The sequence below is a fragment of the Bubalus bubalis genome, chromosome 20, assembly GCF_019923935.1.
Source record: "Bubalus bubalis isolate 160015118507 breed Murrah chromosome 20, NDDB_SH_1, whole genome shotgun sequence".
NCBI classification, from domain to species: Eukaryota; Metazoa; Chordata; class Mammalia; order Artiodactyla; family Bovidae; genus Bubalus; species Bubalus bubalis.
In genome coordinates this window covers 11119553-11139284 of record NC_059176.1, presented here as the reverse complement: position 1 = coordinate 11139284, position 19732 = coordinate 11119553, and the positions used below count along the sequence as shown (strand labels likewise).

Genomic DNA, 19732 nt, shown 5'->3' with positions numbered 1-19732 from the left:
TCTAGAAGGGGCGTCTCCAACTTGGCGCTGGGAGCTGAGTGGTGGGATCAGGGAAGAGAGGGGCTGTGGATGAGCAGGAGATAGCATTCCAGGATGTGGGACAACAGCGTGAGTAAGACGAGGAAGCCAGCACAGCACTGGTGCATCTCAGCCTGACCCTTATCTGGACACAGCGGACTGGACCCGGAGCATCCCAAAGCCCCCCTTTCGTTGTCCTCCCCAGCCTGGACGTGGGACAGGCCTGAGCACAGAGCCTTCCTTCTCTCCCAGTGGACCTGAGGGAGGCGGCTCCTAAACCCCCTACTCTGGCCATCCAGACAGCCCTTCTCCTCTGCATCCTGAGAGGAGCGGGGGAGGGTGTGTAGCCTGCGAGAGCTGGAGCCACTCCCCAGGGAGGAGCTTGGGGCCGCTTTAGGAGGGACCAGCATCCTTGCCCATGTGAGCAATGAAAAACAGGTACGAAAACTCGACCCTTGTGACTTTGGTCTCTAGGAAACTTAGCAGCAAATAGCCTTGTGAAAACTTCTAACTCATAACTATGCACTTGCTGTGACTTTCCAGCTGTGGTGTTCTGTTTCTGTTAATTTACTGTGTCTTTGATAATATCTTGAAATCAGGTAGGGTAAGCCCTCCAGGTTTATTGTTTTTTATCATGGCTTTGATCAGCATTCTGACTTCATTTACATTTTTCCTGATGTTGAGGCTAATTTTTTAATTTTTAACTTTTAAATTTGAATCTAGGGAAGGTCCCTTAAGCCAGTCTCAAATCCTTTAACAAACTGAATGAAACATAAATCTTTTTTTTTTTTCTCCCCAGGAATGCAGGGTTGGAAAAGGCCTTGAAGATCTATTGGCACCAAGGTCATTGCAAACTGACAGCAAACAGGTTGAACCAGTACAAGCTGTACTGTTTGGTGTAGACAGATTTATAAAACTTATTTAAATTAGAGACCCACATTTTAAAATTGGGATTACTCCTCGCTTCCTTGTTAGTTGCTCAGTCGTGTTTGACTCTTTGTGACCCCATGGACTGTAGCCCACCAGGCTCCTCGGTCCATGGAATTCTTCAGACAAGAATACTGGATTGGGTTGCCATTTCCTTCTCCAGAGGATCTTCCCAACCCAGGGATCAAACCTGGGTCTGCTGCATGGCAGGCAGATTCTTTACCATGTGAGCCAAAATTGAGATAGCTCACATTAGAAAAAAAAAAAAAGAAATCCAGATTTACAACTCCCTTGGGACAATCAGAAGGTCCACTGGGGCTGTCAGAAGATCGGACACCAGGTTCATCTAGACCTTCAACAAATGTTTATGGAGAGTTAGACCATAAAGGAGGCTGAATGCTGAAGAACTGATGCTTTCAAACTGTGGTGTTGGAGAAGACTCTTGAGCATCCCTTGGACTGCTAGGAGATCAAACCAGTCAATCCTAAAGGAAATCAACCCTGAATATTCATTGGAAGGACTGGTGGTGAAGTTAAAGCTCCAATACTTTTGCCACCTGATGCGAAGAGCCAACTCATTGGAAAAGATCCTGATGCTGGGAAAGATTGAGGGCAGGAGGAGAAGGGGACGACAGAGGACGAGATGGTTAGACAGCATCAGTGATTCAACGGACATGAGTCTGAGCAAACTCTGGGAGATGGTGAAGGACAGGGAAGCCTGCTGTGCTGCAGTCCATGGGTTGCAAATAGTCGGACATGACTGAGTGACTGAACAACAAAAATCTGCTACATGGTAGACGCAGCTCTGGGCACTGAGAATTTTTCACGGTGCTTCTGAAACTTGCTTCATTGTCCTGTTAACAGCCTGGTCCTTGAGAAGGTTCAATGTGCAGCCCTTACTGGTCTGGCCACCTTCATTTACAGAGGGGGAAACTGAGGCCAGAGAAGGAAAGGAACCTGTTAAATGCCACCCAGAGACCACTGACCATCGAAGAACCGGCACCCAGGTCTCCAGTACCCATTCCCAGCTACACAGCCCTCCTCTTGGCCTCTAGCTGGCTGAGCCTGTTACTTCCACACCTCCCTGCTCCGGTTCCTGTTATCAGCATGTTCTCAGCAGCACCAGCAGCTCCCACTGCCCAGGTCTCGAAGGCAACTGACTAATCAGAACCCATGAAGACTTCCATCTGAGTGACTCTGCAGCCTTCTTCGGGTTCTTGCCTTTTTTTTTTTTTTTTTTTTAAACTCACTGTGATCCAAGCATCATGTACACTCAATCCATCCAAGCCTGCACTGAAAGCAGTCATTAGAACTGACGCAGAGTTCATTGTCAGCTAGCTGTCTCTCGTGCGTTTGGTTCTGCCCATGAACCTGCGGGAGGTTGGTGCCCTCACCAGCTGGTTCTCCTCCCCCTGCCCCGGCTCCCTTTGTATGGTGAGTGAGGAGTGAGGAAGAGGGACACCACTTTCTTTTCCAGAAGGTGTCTGTGGCAACAGGAGCAGTGGATGCAGATCCCCCTGGGGTGTCTCAGATGCCCCATCGCCTGCCTCATCAGTGACGTCCTGAGTGACTTGGGCTAAGCCCTCTCCCCTTGGCCTTAGCTCCCAGCCATGCTTTTCTGCATGCTTGTCCCTTCTCCTCATCCACGTCTTGGCTCAAATGTTACCTCCTCAGGGTGGACTGCCCTGACCAGCCACCTCCCAATCAGTCTGTATCTCCCCCCAACATGTTCCTTCCAACACTGACCATGATCTGATAGTCTATTAATTATGTGTTTATTTATGCCCCGTCCATCATCTGGACTAGGGCGTGTGTTCCATGAGAATGGGGACTCTGTCCTCCCCAAAGCCCAACTCCCAGAGCCTTGCACAGCGCTGGGCACACAGTAGGTGCTCAGTAAATGACTGATGACCTGGTGAACGGACTTGTGCCTCCTCTCCAGCCTCCGCCTTCCTCGCTCTTGAGAACAGCCCCTGTTCCGTGTGCTGTCTTGCTACTTAGCGTCTGTCAGGTGACCTGTGCTTTAGAGTCCTTCTTAGAAAAAAAGCAAAAAAGATCTGCTCTAAAAATACCCTAGTCTGGACTGTTTGGAAGATTCACAGTTACAAAATGAACCACCCAGAATCTCAGTCATTGAAAGCAGTGATCACTCTCTCACTTACTTGAAGGTTAGTGGTGGGGAATTCAGGCAGAGTCTTGCCAGGCAGTTTTTCTGCTCTGTATGGTGCTGGCTGCAGTCGTTCACTCAGCCGCGTGCACAGTGTGGCTGTGCGGGGCTGAGAGGTCCCGGAGGCTTCACTGGCGTTTCCGGTGCCCCGTGCTCCTCCCTGTGACCTCCCTTCCCCTCTCTCCCTCCCTTCCTATTTGGTTCCATTGGGCTTCCTCCCAGCATGGCCGCCCCAGGTCAGCCTCCTTACCCGGCAGCTGGCTTCCAAGAAGGAATCTACCAGCATGTGAAAGCAGAAGCTGCTGATCGCAAGGCTCAGCCTCAGAAGTTCACACAGCATCACTTCTGCTCCAAATAATTAAGACAAGTCACAGGGGGAAGCCCTGATTCTGGCGGAGGGAAGGAAAATAGACTCTACCTCTTGATGCAGCACAGACTTTGCGGCCACGTCTGCACAATCACTCATAAAAGCCTGTCCTCCTTTACCTCACAATCCTTAACAGCCCTAAACGCTGAGACCCAGCTGGTTGTGAGCTAAGGAGTGCAAAGGGGCACAAGACTGTGCGTCCCACCTGCCTTTGGTTAGAGCTGTGCAGAGCCAGCAGGGCTCACAGACAGGAGGGAGGGAGACAGAGTCTGAAGGACTGAGTTGGCCCTTCAAGAGCAGAAATCCCTATCTCCTCCCTTCCTTCTTGTCCAGAATGATGTTGACCTGAAATTACCTGCTCAGGATCAGATAGAAAAGCCTCATGGCTAAGATGATACCTGCTCTGCCCAGTCAGAGAGAAGAGCCTAATGCCTTTGAATCAAACCAAAGCAGGATCAACCTAAATGCCTCCTCCTCCGTGAAGCCTGCCCTGTCTCTCCTTTCCAATCCTTTGCTCTGTGGCTATGGACTTGCCTAGGGCTGCCTCACGCTGTTGCTGCTTGTGGTCAAACCTTGTCTCCTGCTCCCCGAAGGTCAAGGTGGTGCCTTGGGCACTTGTGTGTCCCCCATGCCAGCTCTCCCACCCTCCCCCATCCCCGTCATTCACACGCTGATCCTTGGGCACAGTGGGGTCTTTGCACCCATCATCATTCCATGATTCATTCTTCTGCAGAACTTTTTTTCATACTGTTCACCTGTCTGGAACACTGTTGCCTGCCCCACCCCTCTCCTTTAACTTGGTAACTCCTCATTCATATCAGCTCTGATGTCCCTTCCCTGGGAATCCCTTCCTAACCCTCATCTCCACCTGCGGCCAGTAAGTAAGTCCCTGTACAATCAGTCCTAACACCTGAACTTACCCTTCACAACTATATGCTACAGTGCATGGATCCAGCCAATGAGAATGTAACAGTGTTGCTCCTGATAGCAGGAGCTCAGTAAGCACCTGGATGAATGAATGAATGAATTCAGAGACAGGCTGAAATCTCCCCTTTGAGCCGCTGAGACTTTCTATTTCCCCTCCAACCTGTAGTCAAGTCTGAGCTCAGGAGAGGGTGTGTGGTGGTATGGACAGTGCTGTGTGTATAATTTTCTGAGCTGCTGCTGCTAAGTCGCTTCAGTCGTGTCCGACTCTTAGCGACCCCATGGACTGCAGCCTACCAGGCTCCTCCGTCCATGGGATTTTCCAGGCAAGAGTACAATTTACTTGCCTTGAGCAAGTTCTATCCCCCTCTATAAGAGGAAATGTTTGGCTAGATGAGCTAGATTTAACATTCTTTTAGAATAGCAGAGGGTGTGCTTTCCCAACCACAAAAGCCACCTTTTTTTTTCACCCAAACTCCCAGGGTGAGGGTTTTGGGAATACCTGACATCAGAGGAGATGCCTGTGTCATTAAGAAATAGTAGTTATATACCTGTGGCGGATTCATTTCGATGTTTGGCAAAACCAATACAATATTGTAAAGTTAAAAAAAAAAAAAGAAGAAATAGTAGTTAGCCCTCTGGTGGTGAAATACTAAACTGCAGGGAAGTCACACACTGACCCCATGGACTGTAGCCCACCAGGCTCCTCTGTCCATGGGATTTTCCAGGCAAGAATACTGGAGTGGGTTGCCATTTCCTTCTCCGCACACATCTGGGAGTTGATTAAAAAGGCAGATGTCTGGATCCACTCTACACCACCCTCATGATTCTGATTCAAGAAACTTGGGGAAAATCTGTGATTCTCTGCTTTTAACAAGTGTCCCTCTTGTGGAGGACCTCAGGGCCACATTTGAACAATGTTGGTCTTTGGAAAAAGGCAACCACCTCCTTTCTGATGTCAATAGTTAGAAGTGGAAGTTGTCATTTGGGCTTTGGAGCCAGAGATGCCAGAGTTCAGATCCCAGCTCTCCCATTTACTAGCTGTGTGACCTCGAGCAAGACAGGTAACCTCTCTGGGCCTCCGCTCCAGAAAGGGAAGAGGGAAACTGACACGGATCTGGGCACACTTTAGGATGCCATCTGTTTCCCTCCTATGAGCCTTCCCAACGGTAAGCACTCCTAATTTGTCAGATGAGGAAAGTGAGGTTCAGAGAGGTGGAGTGACCTGCCCAAGGTCACACAGCGCAGTGGTAGCAGAGCGTGTCTAACACCCAAACCCAACCTCTGTCTAGAGCATCACAGGGGCAGGTGCCAGGACCCAAAGGGCAGTCACTGGGTGCAGTGGGGTCAGGCTACCTGTCCCTCCAGCTGTAGCCAAGCATGTGCTGACCCCTGGAAGCCATTGCATCAACCTCTAACTCATTGCAGAAGGCAGACCAAGTAGCAGAAACCCAAATTGTGGACTAGTGAAGAACAAATCATTTGTTTTCACATGCATGAGACCAAATATCAATAAGCATCTTTCCTTCATTCATTCCCTCGGTGAATACTGCTGGCACCCCTGCTGTATGCCATACCCTGTCCTGGCACTTGGCTTAGAGCAGTGAACAAAACTGGAGCTGATGTTCCAGCAGAGTGACAGTCTGTCCACGTAAAGAAAGAACAGTTCAGAGTGCAAATCCTACCTTGGAATCTGAGCTAGCAACTTCTCTGGGCAAGATTTTTTATGGGATAGTATTGTGTGTGTGTGTGTGTGTGTGAGAGAGAGAGAGAGAGAGAGAGAGAGAGAGAGAGAGAATGAAGTGACATCAGAATTCTCTGTCTTACCTGGCACATCAGGTTCCTCTCTCATCCTGGTGTTGATGCCTTATTGTGGTGGTAATTTGGGCAAGTCCCTGAACCTTCTGAGCCCCACAGCAGAGCTGGGACTTGGGCCCTGGGCCAGCTGGGTCCAGGCCCGTGCTGGGACCTGTCCTGCCCAGCCTGGGGCTCCCGGCCCTGTCTCACTGCTCTATACTGGTGTACAGTCCATTCAGTTCCACCAAGTACCTGGAGACCCATTCAGGAAAGCCTATTGGAGGAAGCCTGCATGGTCTAGGGCATCTCATTCAGGACTCCGAGGGCCACATCACTCCCCCCAAATGGTCTGAGGAACAGCCAGACATCACCCCTACCTACAGCTATCCCAGAATGATTCAAGGCTGCCGGGGCTCCCTTTTTACTGCTCCCTGTTTACTGGAGAGACAGCAGCTTCATTTCCATGATTAGAGAGGAAGTGTGAGACTGGATTCCTGGGCCAAGGAGGTGTCTGTTCTCACCCTTGCTCCTGGGATGCAATGTCCTTGCCATCTACTGTGTGATATCTTGGTGGATTACATTGCAAAAACATGCAGCTATAAAGCTGGCAGTGAAGTGAGTGAAGTCGCTCAGTCATGTCTGACTCTTTGTGACCCCATGGACTGTAGCCTCCCAGGCTCCTCCATCCATGGGGTTTTCCAGGCAAGAGTACTTGAATGGGTTGCCATTTCTTCCTCCAAGGGATCTTCCTGACCCAGGGATCAAACCCAGGTCTCCTGCATTGCAGGCAGACGCTTTGCTGTCTGAGCCTCCAGGGAAGCTAGAAGCTAGCAGGCTCCTCTGGAAATCTCCTAGTCCAGGATTGCACATCTTTTTCTGAGACCAGAGGTCAGAAAACTTTTTTTTAAAAGAGCCAGATAGTAAATATCTTTGGCTGTGGGGACCACACAGTCACTGGCTCATCTATTCAGTTTGGCTGCAGAAGGATGACTCCAGTTCCTCATGTCCACTATTCCCCACCTTGTCACCCTGGAAGCTGCCTTCCCGGGTTCGAGAAGGCCCTCGAGTTTGTTGCCTCTGGTCTGGCCCAGCTCTCCATTTGTAGGGGGTGGGGATAAGACTGAAGTGGTAGCGCAGGGCAACAGACACTGGGAGAAGGGGATGGTGAGATTTAAGCTCACCAGGCAACTGAGAGGCAGAATGAAGACTAGGCCCACTAAGGGGTTCCCCTGACCTGCAGGGAAAAGCTTGTATCAGGAAAACCTCAACATGTAACACAAACTGGGAGGGGTGAACTCTCTTGGGGCCCCAGCAAGGACAGCGGGTTCTCCTGGGGAAAGGTGAGCCAACTCGCAATGAGGTCTCTCTGTTTTGAGATTCCACGCTGTACCCATGGGTCTGTTCATTAATAATTACCTGATAGGGGAGGTGGTAGGTGGGGGCAAAGAGGCTTCTCCAATCTTCCTGGGCTTGATAAACCCAAGCCACATCCCTGGGTGACCTCTAGAGCTGAGACAGCTGCCTGGGGGCCACTCCAGGACTGACTGTGCTGTGAGTAACCCTATAAGGGCGGCAATGGAGATGATAAAGAGAAGATGACAAATCGTCCTGGATTGACCAGGACTGAATGTTCTGGAACAAAACTTTCAGTGTCTGGGGCGAAACTAGGACAGTCCTGGATGAACTGGGACCACTGATCACCCTCATTAGAGGTGACAAAGGCTAGAGAGTCCCTTACATATGATTGCACCCACCTCCTTGTGGCCCTGGGTGGGGGGACTTGTGTTCACACCCAGAACAGCCTTCTCCAGCCACACACAGCTGGGGACTCAAGTCTTCTGGCTCCAGGTGCTTTTGAAAAGCTCCTGCCATTGGGTAATTATGTGTAATCTCACCGTGAAGCTGGAGAGAGTGTGTGAGAGGAAGCAAGGGGTGTTCCCCAGTGAGCACAGCAAACTGAATAGATGAGCCAGTGACTGTGTGGTCCCCACAGCCAAAGATATTTACTATCTGGCTCTTTAAAAAAAAAGTTTTCTGACCTCTGGTCTCAGAAAAAGATGACAGAGATTTGAATAAGGGTTATAGCAGTAGAGGGGCTGAATGGGGTGGGAGTGGAGGGAAGGCCAGACAGATAGTAAAGAGTGACAACCGGGTTTGGAGGCTGATAACTAGGTAATGGTAGGGATGTGTGATGGAGCAGAGAAGTTTTGGTGGAGATAACTAGGTAATGGTAGGGACGTGTGATGGAGCAGAGAAGTTTTGGTGGAGAAAATCTAGCATCTGGGGCAGGTTAAGTCAGTCTAGTCAAGGCTATGGTTTTTCCTGTGGTCATGTACGGATGTGAGAGTTGGACTGTGAAGAAGGCTGAGCGCCAAAGAATTGATGCTTTTGAACTGTGGTGTTGGACAAGACTCTTGAGAGTCCCTTGGACTGCAAGGAGATCCAACCAGTCCATTCTGAAGGAGATCAGCCCTGGGATTTCTTTGGAAGAAATGATGCTAAAGCTGAAACTCCAGTACTTTGGCCACCTCATGTGAAGAGTTGACTCATTGGAAAAGACTGTGATGCTGGGAGGGATTGGGGGCAGGAGGAGAAGGGGAAGACAGAGGATGAGATGGCTGGATGACATCACTGACTTGATGGACGTGAGTCTGAGTGAACTCCGGAGTTGGTGATGGACAGGGAGGCCTGGCGTGCTGCGATTCATGGGGTCGCAAAGAGTCGGACACAACTGAGTGACTGAACTGAACTGAACTGAAGTTCATTAGGAAAAGGGACCAATTTTATTTCTGAGACTTTGGACAAATCATGTTCTGAGCATCAGCGATTTCATCTGTACAGGGATGATAAGAATACCAGTTCTATTTACCTCTACGTGGATAAGAGGGTCAAACAAAATAGCATAAAAGCGATTTTGCAAACTGTAAAGAAAACCACAGATGTTTGTGGAGTCAATGCTAGCGTAGCCGTTGTTTAGCGGCTTTGCTGTGATGCGTCACTGGGTTAAGGAAATAAACTCATATGGTACAAGACAACCTGGGCTGAGTCCAGAGCCCTCTGTTCTAGCTAAGATATTAACTAGTTTGATGACTTGGTTGAGACACTTTGGGCCGAGATCAGGTGCGTTCAGAGTGGTATGGCTGTAGACAAGACACTTTGGGAGTCTGTTACCCCATCTCTGCAATGAGAATGGAGTCTAGTACCATGCAGAGCTCACAGAGATGGGAAAGGAAATGAGCTGGTGGACAAGGAGCCCTGTGCTTTGTAAATCTGAAGTCTGGCTATAGGATGCCAGGGCATCTCACACGTGGAGGTGCTGGGTGTTTGCTCGTCCCCTTCAAGCTCATGTGTAGGAGCTGAGGGACCACTTTCATCCTGGGGCCCTGCCCTCTGCCAGCCTTCTCCGAGGGGTGGAATGTTCCACTGGGGAGCTTCCTGGGCATGTTCTTTTCTCCTACAAACCTGAGAGCACAGAAGATGCATCTGGCTGGCTTCCTGCTCCTCTTTCTGGCTGGACGACTGGTCCTTTCTCAAGGTCAGCTGCATCCCAAGCACTATGGCCAGGGTCATGCCCACCTCCCCCATCAGGCTCCTGGCACAGGTGAGGGCTTCTCCAGCCTCAAGATCAACCCAGGCAACACCACCTTTGCCCTCCGCTTCCACCACCTGTTGGCTTCCCAAGCCCCCGAGGGCAGTATCTTCTCCCCTCTGAGCATCTCCGCAGACTAGCTATGCTGTCCCTGGAGGTCAGCTTGCACAGCAGGACTCAGATCCTGGAGGGTCTGGGCTTCAACCTCACACAGGTATCAGAATTCGACAACCACCAAGGCTTCCAGAACCTTCTGCACACTCTCCACCTCCCAGGCAACAGGCTGGAGATATGCGTGGGCAACGCCTTGTTCCTGAGCCCTGAGCAACTGCTTCTTCTGAGATTCCTCAAGGACTCCGCAACCTTCTGTGAGTCTAGACTCTTCTGCACCAACTTCAAAGACTCTGTGAGCATGACCCAGCTAATCAACCACCACCTTAGGGAAGAAACTCGGGGGAAGATTGTGAATTTGGTCAGCAAGCTCAGTGCCGATACTATGACGATGCTGGTAAATTACGTGTACTTCAAAGGTCAGTGTGTTGGTGAATCCCACTCTTCCCTTTCCCCCTAACTTATTGAAGGCTCATGTGTCAAAGAGAAACCCCTCAAAACAGAAAGTGGATGGATTGAGTCTGATACATTGAGCAGCCTTCAGGAAATTTAATGTTAGAGCATAAGATATTTAAGTTTATATAATATTGATTTCCATCCCTTCATACTTCTAGACAGGTTTTCTTATTTATTTTTTTAATAACAGCAATGTATGTGTGACAAACATCTTCTGAATTCATATCAAAGCTTTACCCCTTATCAAGAGTGCAAATCCAGCAGGCTGTTTGCTTGAAATGAGGATATGAGTCCCTGCTTCAAGTTTTATTTCTAAGGATCAAATGATCTCACATATTTATATGTTCCTTAGAGGAGGGCCTGAAGGGATTGGCAAGCTTTAGGTCCCAGCCAAATCCAACAGACCACCTGTTTGTGTAAATAAAGTTTTATTGGCACACAGCCACACCCACTCATTTATGTATTATCTCTGACAGCCTTTGCAAGACAGAGATTAACTGTTGCTATTGAGACAAAATGACCTGTAAAGCATAAAATATTTACTTTCTGACCCGTTGCAGAAGAAGATTGCAGATCTCTGAGCATTAGACATGCTCAATAAATAGAGCATTTGCAATTACTCTAATGACAACAATTTTGAAGACCTTTAAAAATACATAAAAGTATAAAAACATAATAAAAAGTATTAAAAATACATGGAAGTATAAAAGAAAAAATAGAAGTTGTCCATAATCTTACCTTCCTGAGTGAACCAGCATTATTTAGCCTAATTCCTTCCAGTCTTCTATTTATACACATATGTTGATAAAGTTGAAATCACAGGTGGGGACGGTTTTGTACAGTGTGTATCATGTAGGGTGCCATCCAGGGAGCAGAGTCACCGTAAGTGTTAAGAGAAAGAGGATTGTCCTAGGAATTAGACTTGGTGTATTTGTGGGAGGGACTGGGGAAGTGAAGGTCTGGAGGAAGAATTTGGAGGGAAAGAGAAAAAGGCACTGGAGCTGGTAGACAAGTTGGAACTTCTCTGGAAGTCTGTATGCCAGCTGGGCACATCCAGCCACCAGATCGGTTTCACATAGGGGGAGCCTGGGAAGAGGCCCAGGCCGTAGTCTGGGGACACAGTTGGGCACCATGGAGGAGCTGGACATGAACTTGGAGGACAGCATGGATATCTGCAGCACACACCTCCTCTGGTCTGTCCATCATCTCGTCTGCCTTCAACGGGAGATGGCTGTTTCACATCTGACTCCCAGTCTCCTGCTGTGACCACCTTGAATCTACAGGAAACACATTCTGGGAAACAGCCCCAGACTAACAATTCAGCCACACAGGTCATTACTTGCATTTTACATGTAGAATTTTTACACGTAGAATTTTTACACACCATTGAAAATTAAAAAAAAAAATTACATGTAGGATTTTTACACACCATTGAAAATTTAAAAAAAATTAAATTCTGCAATAACTATAAAATCACAGCAAGTTGCAGAGTTGTGTGGAGAGGTCCCATGTACCTTTCACTCAGGTTCCCCTGGATAATGTCTTACATTTGCTGCTGTTGTTTAGTCGCTCAGCTGTGTCTGACTCTTTGCGATACCACGGACTGTAGCCAGCCAGGCTCCTCTACCCGTGGAATTTCCCAGGCAAGAATACTAGAGTGGGTTGCCATTCCCTTCTCCAGGGGATGTTCCCGATCCAGGTGTCAGACTCACATCTCCTGCATTGCAGGCAGATTCTTTACCACTGAGCCACCCAGGGAACATCTTACACAATTGTATACAGTTGCAAACCATGAATATATTTATAAAATTTTATTTTATTTATAAAAATAAACTTTATTCAGATGTTATCAGTTTTCACATGCACTCGTGTGTGTGTAGTTTTACGCTCTTGAAAAATTTATTTAGATCTCATTTTAGTGGCTGTACAATATTCTATTAACTCCATTCAACTGGAAAAAATAATATAATTTACAGGTATAATATACACTATCACCACACCCAAATCTCTGGCTAGAAATAATGAAGTTTTTGGTGCTCTCTTCCTGTAACCTTCTTTCCAATTGGGTTAGTGCTCATGACACAAGCAAAAGGCTCTCCAGAAATAGAAGGGAAATAGCCTGCCCTCTGACACATTTGCCCGTCACCTTGGGGATATAAATGTAGCCTCAGGCCCTCAATCTAGGTTACATGGTGTGAAGAGTGGAATGACTGTGGTTTATCTTCAAAAATGAAAAGTACCTAGAAGAAAACAAATCAAAGATGTGCAGCATCTTTGTAGATAAAATTATATTGAGAGATACTGAAGTGGGCAAATGAAAAAAAAAAAAAGTATACTGATTTTATGAATAGGGAGACTTAAGGTGCTAAAGATGTCAGCCCCCCAGCAATTGATCTAAATTTTTTAATGTAATCCCAACAGTTTGGGGGGTAAATTTTTGTTTATTTTTGGCTGCACTGGGTCATCACTGCTGTGCACAGGCTTCCTTTAGTTGCCGTAGGTGAGGGTTACTCTCTGGTTGTGGTGTGCAGGCTTCTCTTTGTTGCTGAGCATGGATGGTAGTGTGCGAGGGCTCAGTAGTTGTGACCCATGGGCTGAGTTGCTCTATGGCACATGGGATCTTCCTGGACTATAGATTGAATCTGTGTTCCCTGCATTGGCCGATGGATTCTTAACCAGTGGACTACTAGAGAAGTCCCTCCTAACAGCTTTTTAAAAGATTATTTTTGGTGCCAGTTAACAAGCTGATTCTAAAATGTATGTGAGAGAGCAAAGGACCAAGAATAGCTAAAAGGGGAGAACCTGCCTGCTGGGGAGCAAAACCGGTTATAAATCTATATTAATTTAGACTGTGTGGTACATGTAGACCAAGGGGACAGAATAGAAAGGCTGGAATAGAACCCAGAAGTGGCCCCTTGGATATACAAACATCTGATATTTGAAAAAACCTGCATGATAGAATGTTGAGAAAAAGGATAGATTTTTTTTTTTTTAAGTGGTGTAGGGACAGTAGCCTCATGGGGGGAAAAATGATTTTATACGCCTCCCTCCTACTGATAATAAGCATTCATTCCAGGTGACATAAAGCCCTAAATGCAAAAGGTAAGAGCAAAGCTTGTAGATGATGGAGGGAAGTATCTTCAGGACCTGGAGGTGGGAAAATGTCCCTAGGTAAGACACAGAGATCTAACCATAAAGGAAAAAAACTGATATGCTCGCTGCATCAAAGTGGAGAATTTCAGTCACCAAAGCACACCATTATGAAAGTGAGAAGACAAGCCAGGGACGAAGAAAACTCACAGACAACATACAGAATTGATAGACAACTAGTGTTAGAGAACTGCAAATCACTAAGAAACAGCCCTATAGAAATATGGGTCAAAAATGTCGCCTGGCACTGAGCCAAAATCAAACTAACAACCCACTACCAAAACTAATAAAAAACTCCCATGTGCTTGTGCTAAGTCACTTTAGTCATGTCTGACCCTGTGCAGCCCTATGGACTGTAGCCTGCCAGGCTCCTCTGTCCATGGGATTCTCCAGGCAAGAATACTGGAGTGGGTTGCCATGCCCTCCTCCAGGACATCTTCCTGATTCAGGGATCGAACCCGTATCTCTTACATCTACCTGCATTGGCAGGGGGTTCTTTACCACTAGCGCCACCAGTTGATCCATAAACACAAGAGTACTCAATCTTACTTTAAACTGAGAAAGGGCATGTCTGAAGCACAACAAGCTACCACTGCACAAACACCAGGTTGACAAAATGAAGTCCAACAATTTCAAGTAACTGGTGAAGACATGAAAAGATCTTGCTGGGTATCCTCTTGGGTCTCTTACTTTAGAATCTTTCTGAACCCCCAGATCCATGCCCCAGGCAGGTCTGGTGTTGAACTGATGGGATGGTAAGGTAAGGGTCTGGAGTGATGGTTGGGGGGATGTGTTTCTTGGATGGAGGATGGGCTTATTGGTCCACAGATGCCTGGTACCCTCTTCCCTTCTTCCCTCCAGCTCTGCGGGAGAAACCACTCATCCCTTCCTTGACCGCTCCCCACAACTTCTATGTTGATGAGGACCCCACAGTCAAGGTGCCTGTGATGCCACAGGATACCCAGCACCACTGGTATCTTCACGACAGGTACTGCCCTGCTTGGTGCGTGGACGGATTGCCAAGGAAACACAACAACCCTCTTTATCCTTCCTGACCAAGGGAAGATGGAGCAGGTGGAAGCGGTTTTGACTCCCAAGATGCTAACAAGATGGAGCAACTTGCTCCGGAAGAGGTAATCCATCAGGGCATGGTGCAGGCTGAGTCTGCACTGTGAACCCTTTCAACCAGAGTCAGTGCCCCAAATTGGCAGGGGGATCACCAAATTTTGGAAGAAGTCTTACTTTCTCCAAGACTTTCAATGCTGCTGCTTAGTCGCTTCAGTCGTGTCTGACTCTGTGTGACACCAGAGACGGCAGCCCACCAGGCTCCCCCGTCCCTGGGATTCACCAGGCAAGAACACTGGAGTGGGTTGCCATTTCCTTCTCCAATGCATGAAAGTGAAAAATGAAAGTGAAGTTGCTCAGACGTGTCCGACTCCCAGCAACCCCATGGACTGCAGCCCACCAGGCTCCACTGTCCATGGGATTTTCCAGGCAAGAGTACTGGAGTGGGGTGCCATTGCCTTCTCTGACTTTCCATGGGTTTCCTTAAATAAGGATTGCCAATACTGTATCTAAATTTTGCCCTCATTAGTGAAAAGAGAACCAAACTAGGAGTTAGGAATCCTGGGTTTACATGTAGCCCTTACACTACCCACTCCAGAATCCTTGCCTGGGAAATCCCATGGACAGAGGAGCCTGGTGGGCTACAGTCCATGGGGTCGCATAAGAGTTGGACATGACTAAACAACAACAACCTGTACTGCACAAGTCCGGGGTGAAGAGACACCAGCTCTCTGAGGGTCCACCTTGTGCAATGAATGAGTAGATTTCTGGTCAAGATGCTGACCATTCTGCTATAGAGGCATTTAGGAAAACCCCACCCACCCACCCCAGCAAGTACCAAGGAAGCTTTCACATCACCCTGAGGCTATGAGGAGGAAAAAGTCTTCAAACACACTTGAGAAAAGGACCTCAGGTCAAGGCCATATGGGGATGGGCAATTCACACAACACATGTGGTAGAGGAATTCTATCCAAAGAAATCACCGGTTGCAAACAAGTGAAAACCATGGGGCCCCATCAGTTCAGTTGCTTGGTTGTGTCCAGCTGTTTCCGATTCCATGGACTGCAGCATACAGGGCCTCCCTGTCCATCACCAACTCCTGGAGCCTGCTCACACTCATGTCCATCGAGTCAGTGATGCCATCTAACCACCTCATTCTCTGTCATGCCCTCCTCTTCCTGCCTTCAATCTTTCCCAGCATCAGGGTCTTTTCCAATGAGTTAGCTCTTTGCATCAGGTGGCCAAAGTATTGGAGTTTCAGCTTCAGCATCAGTCCTTTCAATGAATATTCAGGACTGATTTTGGCCCCATCAGAGACAAAGGCAAAACTGCCGCATGAGGAGACCAGTATCTCCTGACACGTGTGTAGAAAACCACATCTGCTTAGAAGAGCTGCCAGAGGAAGGAAGCCTTGCAGACGGCTGACCCCGGGGTCAAAGGAGCCTGACTTTAAGTCACCGGGAGCACTCACTGAGGGCATGGCACAGAACTCTGATGGAGTGAGGGCAGGGAGCGAGTGCCCTCGAGAAGAGCCCAGCCCAGACAGAACCCCTGGCTAGTTCAAGAGTCCAGTGTTTTAACCCACTGCCTCTTTCAGCCATTTTTGCAGGAAGCTCAAGTTGTATCTCCCCAAGTTCTCCATTTCCAGCACCTATAGATTAGATCGGATTTTGCCCGAGCTGGGCATCACAGACCTGTTCTTGCAGCGGGCTGACTTGTCTGGCATCATGTAAGAGCTAAACCTGCGGGTGTCCAAGGTAAGTCATCCATGGGTATCAACCCCTGGAGACCTTGGAGGGGAACTTCAACCTCTTGGAAGGTGCTGGGTGCTGGGTGCTCTACCGGCCACCATGTGAAGTTTCAGAGCCCAAGTTTTACCCAATAATCCCTGGGCATAGGGAGTCAAGAAGTGACCCACCATGTGCTGGGTATGGTGCTCGATGCTGGGAATCCAGGGGCCACCAGGCCCCTGCCCTCAGAGAGCTGTCCCAGTCAAGTCATAGACGGTGGCAACAAGAGTGACAAACGCAGTAACAGAAACAGAGGAAGAATGCAGACGAGGCTGGGTTGTTCCATGCATTTCTTAGGTGAAAAAAAGGGACCTGTGACCTCAGTTACATAAGATAAAGTTGTGCTAGAGGGTAGAGTCTTGGGTTTGAGAGTTCAAGTTTTAGTTCCACCTCTTATGACATTAAAAGTTCCGCCTCTTATGACCCTCCTTTGACCCCACGGTCAGCTGTCTGTAATGTTACCCAGCCTCTGGATTAATCTTTCCTCATCTGTAAAACAGACATTAGACATTGACATCATAGGATGGTTAAGAAGATTTAAAAGAGTGTAGGCACACAGTATGTGCTCAATAAATGATCACAATCACCATTGTATAAATAAGGGATCTTTAGCTCAATGACCCTCCCCATGGTGTAGAAATTCCTGCTGTGTTTTCTCAACAAATGGCTTTGGTCTTCAGTAGTCTCTGGTCTCTCCAGGCTTCCCTAAGCCCTGACTCATGCTCTCTGGTGGCTCAGATGGTAAAGAAGCTGCCTGAAATGCCCTGGATCAGGAAGATCCCCCAGAGAAGGGCATGGCTACCCACTCCAGTGTTCTTGCCTGGAAAATCCCATGGACAGAGGGAGCCTGGCAGGCTACAGTCCATGGGGTCGCAAAGTGTTGGACACAGCTGAGCGACTAACATACACATGCTCTCTCTCGGAGCTAACACTAGTCATTTCCCTTCCAGAGTTTCCGCAAGGCCATCCTGGAGGTGGGTGAAGTTGGCACCCAGGCTGCAGTGGCCCCCGGCAGTTTTGTCACCTTTTGGCCCCCAGGACAATTGCTAAGCCCTTTGGTTTAACCAGTTCTTCCTTGTGATCTTTTCCACCAACGCCCAGAGCATCTTCTTTCTGGGAAAAGTGGTCAACCCCACAAAACCATAGCCCTCCCAGGGCTGGCTTGTCTGTTACAAGCAGGAGGACGTAGCCTGGAGGGTGAGGTGTGTGCAGCTCTGGGGTTGGAGTGGAGGATGCAGAAGATGCAGAGGATCCGGGGAAGAAGTTGTTGGTGAAGGATGCGGGTAGTATCTGAAGGGTGTGGACTGGACACCCAGCTCCTCAGGGCTCTGTCACCCCAGACAGATCATCTAACCTCTTTGAGCAGGTCTACCTTGGAAAGTGGGAGAAATGTCCACCACCACCCCCACCGCCCAGGGTAGTTATACAGATTAAACAAAATGATGGCTACGGGGAGCCTGGCTCAGCGCTTCCCATATAGTGGATACTCAATCAATGCATCCCTTTCCTATCCCTCTGGGGTTTGCCTGTGGTCCCCTGGCACACCTGGTCCAGGACACAGTGGTGAGATGTTCCAAATTCCAGTAAGTTCACGAGGTGTGTGTGTGTGGTAGGCAGTCGTGGTGTGGGCAGCCAGTAGACAGGGCAGGTGCCATTTCAGAGCCAGGGTTCAGAAGGCCTTGGCAGGGAGAGTGCCCACCAAGGCATCTGCTACCGAGACTGGAGATGGAGGCTCAGGGAGGCAAGCTGTCGCAGGGGAGCTCAGGCCCTGCCCCACCTGTGGTCACGGGGATGTGGCCAGTATCCCTCTCAGAGCAGATTGCCATGGCCACGGACTGAGCTTCACAAGAAGGAGAAGTGTGAGATGTAGGAGTCTAGAGGCCTATCTTCCCATCCCTGCTGTGCCCTCGAGGTGCTCTGAGACTTTTGTGGTCCTTCCCACTCTGGACTTCAGTGTCCCAACATTGGTAATGTTAGCTGGCCCAGTATTAAAAAGCAGAGACATCACTTTGCTGACAAAGGTCCATCTAGTTAAAGCTATGGTTTTTCAGTTATGGTTGGATGTAAAAGTTGGACTATAAAGAAGTCTGAGTGCCGAAGAATTGATGCTGTTGAACTGTGGTGCTGGAGAAGATGCTTGAGAGTTCCCTGGACAGCAAGGAGATCAAACCAGTCAATCCTAAAGGAAATCAGCCCTGAATATTTACTGGAAGGACTGGTGCTGAAGCTGAAATTTCAATACTTTGTCCACCTGATGTGTAGAGATGACTCATTGGAAAAGATCCTGACCCTGGGAAAGACTGAAGGCAGGAGGAGAAGGGGACGACAGAGGATGAGATGGTTGGATGGCATCACCGACTTGATGGACATGAGTTTGAGTAAACTCAGGGAGATAGTGAAGGACAGGGGAGCCTGGCGTGCTGCAGTCCATGGGGTTACAAAGAGTCAGACATGACTTAGCAACTGAACAACAACAGGTGGCCCAGCTCAGACCGTCTTTGAGTTTGCGGGGTGAAGCCTCTGAGGAGGGACCACTCAGAGTCTGTGAGAATAAACCTCTCCCCCTCCCATGGGAGGAGGCAGGCTGACAGGACCTGGCTGTGTTTGTCCTAAACCTCAGTAATTTCCAGCAAATGCAAGGTCTAGTGGGTTTTGTTCGTTTGTCTGTTTTGATGCTGAATGTCAGAGGCAGCAGGAGGTTTCACAGCCACAAAATCAGAGTTTACATTGGTGACAAGGAAAAGTAGACTGAGCGCCATCTACAGAGCTGACAATTATTCAAGAATCAAAATATTCCAGGGACTGTGTGACTTGGTCCTGGTCCTTGGCCCAAATAATGCCACGATGGCAGAATAGGATCATGGCAGGAAGCTAGGAAGCCAATATCTGGAGCAGGAGATAGACAACTTTTTTGACAGAAAAAGCCATGGGGAACAAACTGAGGAGCGGAAGATTCTGGGGTCTCCCCCATTTCCTCTGTAACACAGCTGATGGCCTCAGGTGTCACCGACAGAGAGAAGATCGTATAGGAGGAAATATCTCAGCAATGCCAGCCCAGCGCTAACCACACCAGCTCTGGGCTACAAGGTCAAGAGCCTGCCAGGGCTCAGCACCAAGTCCTCCAAGGCCCTGAGGACCTCACTCTTTTCTTGCCAACCCTGGTTTAATTGGTCCATTTCCCCCTGCACCTGCTGGGATGTTGGATTCTATTTTTCAACAGCCAGGCAAGAGATAGTTAAGCGCAGGCTGACTCACTTCCCTGTCTGCCCCTACAGCAGCAGGGGTGGGTGGATTTAAGAGTCCCAGACAAGCCTGGAAGAAATGCAGGCCTGGGGTTACCATGGCAATGACACTGCTGGAGTGATGTGAGGA

At 48.6% G+C, this 19732-nt stretch overlaps 1 protein-coding gene across 1 annotated transcript; it reads left to right on the top strand.

Moving 5' to 3' along the window:
* Window positions 1-8867: 8867 nt before the first annotated feature.
* Window positions 8868-18439, top strand: SERPINA4 (serpin family A member 4). The gene is given in 7 exon segments (XM_006049523.4): window positions 8868-9920; window positions 9923-10318; window positions 14367-14514; window positions 14516-14638; window positions 16168-16327; window positions 17311-17390; window positions 17392-18439. Coding segments are annotated over 7 exon segments (1302 nt in total). The 5' UTR covers window positions 8868-9640; the 3' UTR covers window positions 17507-18439.
* Window positions 18440-19732: the final 1293 nt, after the last annotated feature.